The sequence below is a fragment of the Pyxicephalus adspersus genome, chromosome 12 (genome assembly GCF_032062135.1).
Source record: "Pyxicephalus adspersus chromosome 12, UCB_Pads_2.0, whole genome shotgun sequence".
NCBI classification, from domain to species: Eukaryota; Metazoa; Chordata; class Amphibia; order Anura; family Pyxicephalidae; genus Pyxicephalus; species Pyxicephalus adspersus.
In genome coordinates this window covers 32,524,948-32,527,410 of record NC_092869.1, presented here as the reverse complement: position 1 = coordinate 32,527,410, position 2,463 = coordinate 32,524,948, and the positions used below count along the sequence as shown (strand labels likewise).

The 2,463-nt window shown below is 46.9% G+C and overlaps 1 protein-coding gene across 1 annotated transcript in view; it reads left to right on the top strand.

Moving 5' to 3' along the window:
* Nucleotides 1-308: 308 nt before the first annotated feature.
* KCNH5 (potassium voltage-gated channel subfamily H member 5) overlaps nt 309-2,463 on the top strand; it is a 182,793-nt gene continuing 180,638 nt past the window's right edge. The window contains exon 1 of the mRNA XM_072427655.1: nt 309-796. Coding sequence (XP_072283756.1) covers nt 724-796 — 73 coding nt within the window. The 5' untranslated portion in view covers nt 309-723. The remainder of the gene's footprint in view (nt 797-2,463) is intronic.

The following is a 2,463-nucleotide window of genomic DNA, read 5'->3' as shown; positions in this document are numbered from 1 at the left end:
GGCACTATATAAATCCTGTTTAATAATAATAATTTCTGCAATGATAGCAAACAAATTGTCTGGCATGCATTTAACCCCAAAATAAAATGCTAATTGATGCCTACTGAGCATCCTGTGCCAGTGTTAACCCTTCCCCAGCCAGTGGCCCCATGGAGGACAGGAGGGGAGGATTAGAGGAGATCATAGCACAGGGAAGGGAGGGCTGAGGATTTATTGGTTGGATTGGGAGAATACTGCAAAGAGCAAAGCTCGCCAATAACGCTTCTGGAACTGTGCTCATTAGATAAGTGAGCAGAGGGAAGAGAGGAGGCTGGGGAAAGTCTGCACATTTATTGATGAAGAAGCATTGCAGGAATATAAAGCAAAGACTAAAAGTCAACGAGCCAAGTTGGAGGAGTGCAAGTGACGGCCAGGGAAGATCTATGGGAGCCCCGGTGCAGCAAAGGGCGATGCAGGGCGATGTGAGCATCCAGGGCGCACGGCTCCGTTAGGCTCCCGGTGCTGGGACGCTGTCCATGGTGCTGGCCGCTAGCCAGATCACGCAGGCGCACTGTGTCCGGTGCCTGCAGGTCCCTGTGTGCAGCCCTGCCACAGTCTCCGCACCCGCAGCCAGAGGAGCGTTACCATGAACTGCTACATCCCTCCCAGGAATACTCATCCGCTCACCGCCAGCCTCAGCAGCCGCACCGCGACCCAGCCCAGGAGGAGCTTCCCAAGCGCAGGATGCCGGGGGGAAAGCGCGGCTTGGTGGCACCTCAGAACACGTTTTTGGAGAATATTGTCAGGCGTTCAAGTGGTGAGTACCCATCACCTCCAAATAAATCATGGGCCGTGCCAAAACTTGTGCCAGGAACTTTATCTGGACATGGAGTTCCCATATGGCATAGTTTGAGACCTCCAATATACCTACTGGTTACATAGCTACAGAAAAAAACTGTCCCCCTGGTACCCTAATATCTAAAACTGGGGGTCTACTTATGGAGAAGAAAGTTGGAGGTGTAAAATCATAATATACTACTGGGGTCAGACAGGAAACCCCTTTCCCTTTCTAAAGAGGAGGAGGGAAGCATTTTGTATGTCTGGTGCACAGAAGATGGAGATTTTTACTTTTATTCTTTGTAATGTATGCCTAGGGTGAGACAGTCACTCTTTTTTTCATTTCCAGTCTAAAATGCTTGAGGAAGAATTGGGAAAAGCATTCTTGGTGTTGGCTGTTAAGCCAGTTCTTGACAACACTTTGATTTGGCAATTTAGGAATATGGTTGGGGCATCTTTTAGGAATGTTTACCTCTTCTAACCTGCCCTAGCTACCTCTTCTAACCTGCCCTAGTACCTCTCTAACCTGCCCTAGTACCTCTCTAACTTGCCCTAGGGATCTCTTCTAACCTGCCCTAGGTATCTCTTCCCAACCTGCCCTAGGTATCTCTTCCCAACCTGCTCTAGGTATCTCTTCCCAACCTGCCCTAGGTACTTCTCTCTAACCTGCCCTAGTACCTCTTTAACTTGCCCTAGGGATCTCTTCTAACCTGCCCTAGGTATCTCTTCCCAACCTGCTCTAGGTATCTCTTCCCAACCTGCTCTAGGTATCTCTTCCCAACCTGCCCTAGGTACCTCTCTAACCTGCTCTAGTACCTCTCTAACCTGCCCTAGTACCTCTCTAACCTGCCCTAGGGATCTCTTCCCAACCTGCCCTAGGGATCTCTTCCCAACCTGCCCTAGGGATCTCTTCCCAACCCGCCCTAGGTATCTCTTCCCAACCCGCCCTAGGTACCTCTTCCAACCCGCCCTAGGTACCTCTTCCAACCCGCCCTAGGTACCTCTTCCAACCTGCCCTAGGTACCTCTTCTAATCTGCCCTAGCTATCCCTTCCAATCTGCCCTAGGAGTAAGCAATCCACAGGTCCATGTGATAGCAGAAGGGGGTTCCAGTCCCTACCAGACATGCATGTACTATATTTGTGCCCAAATTCCAGGAGGCCCTTGTGTTGTTGCACTATTTACACCAGTAATATGTCGGCCAATATAGCAGGAACCTGGGCTGGAAACTTTTGGCTTTTTTCTGCAACTGTCAGAGAGAGGGAATGAATAAGAAAAGAAGGAATACATCTGAGAAGGAAAGCCACTGGCTGGAAATTTCCTGTAATACTAGATTAGGGACAATATGCTATTTATCTATTAACTGTAATTATACATTGACCCTAATCACTACATATATTGGTTAGGGTAGCTAGAGTCAATTCGGAAAATACAGCTAAAAGTGGTGTCTATAAAGGACATTAAAGTAATAGGATTTTTATTTTATTATTTTTTTGGTAGTATGATTTTTGTATTTATTATTTATTATATATATATATATATGTGTGTGTGTGTGTGTGTGTATGTGAATGTGTGCTGATCTGTGTGTAACCTATATATATAAAACATACAAGACTATGTATGTATGTATGTGTGTGTGTGTGTGTGT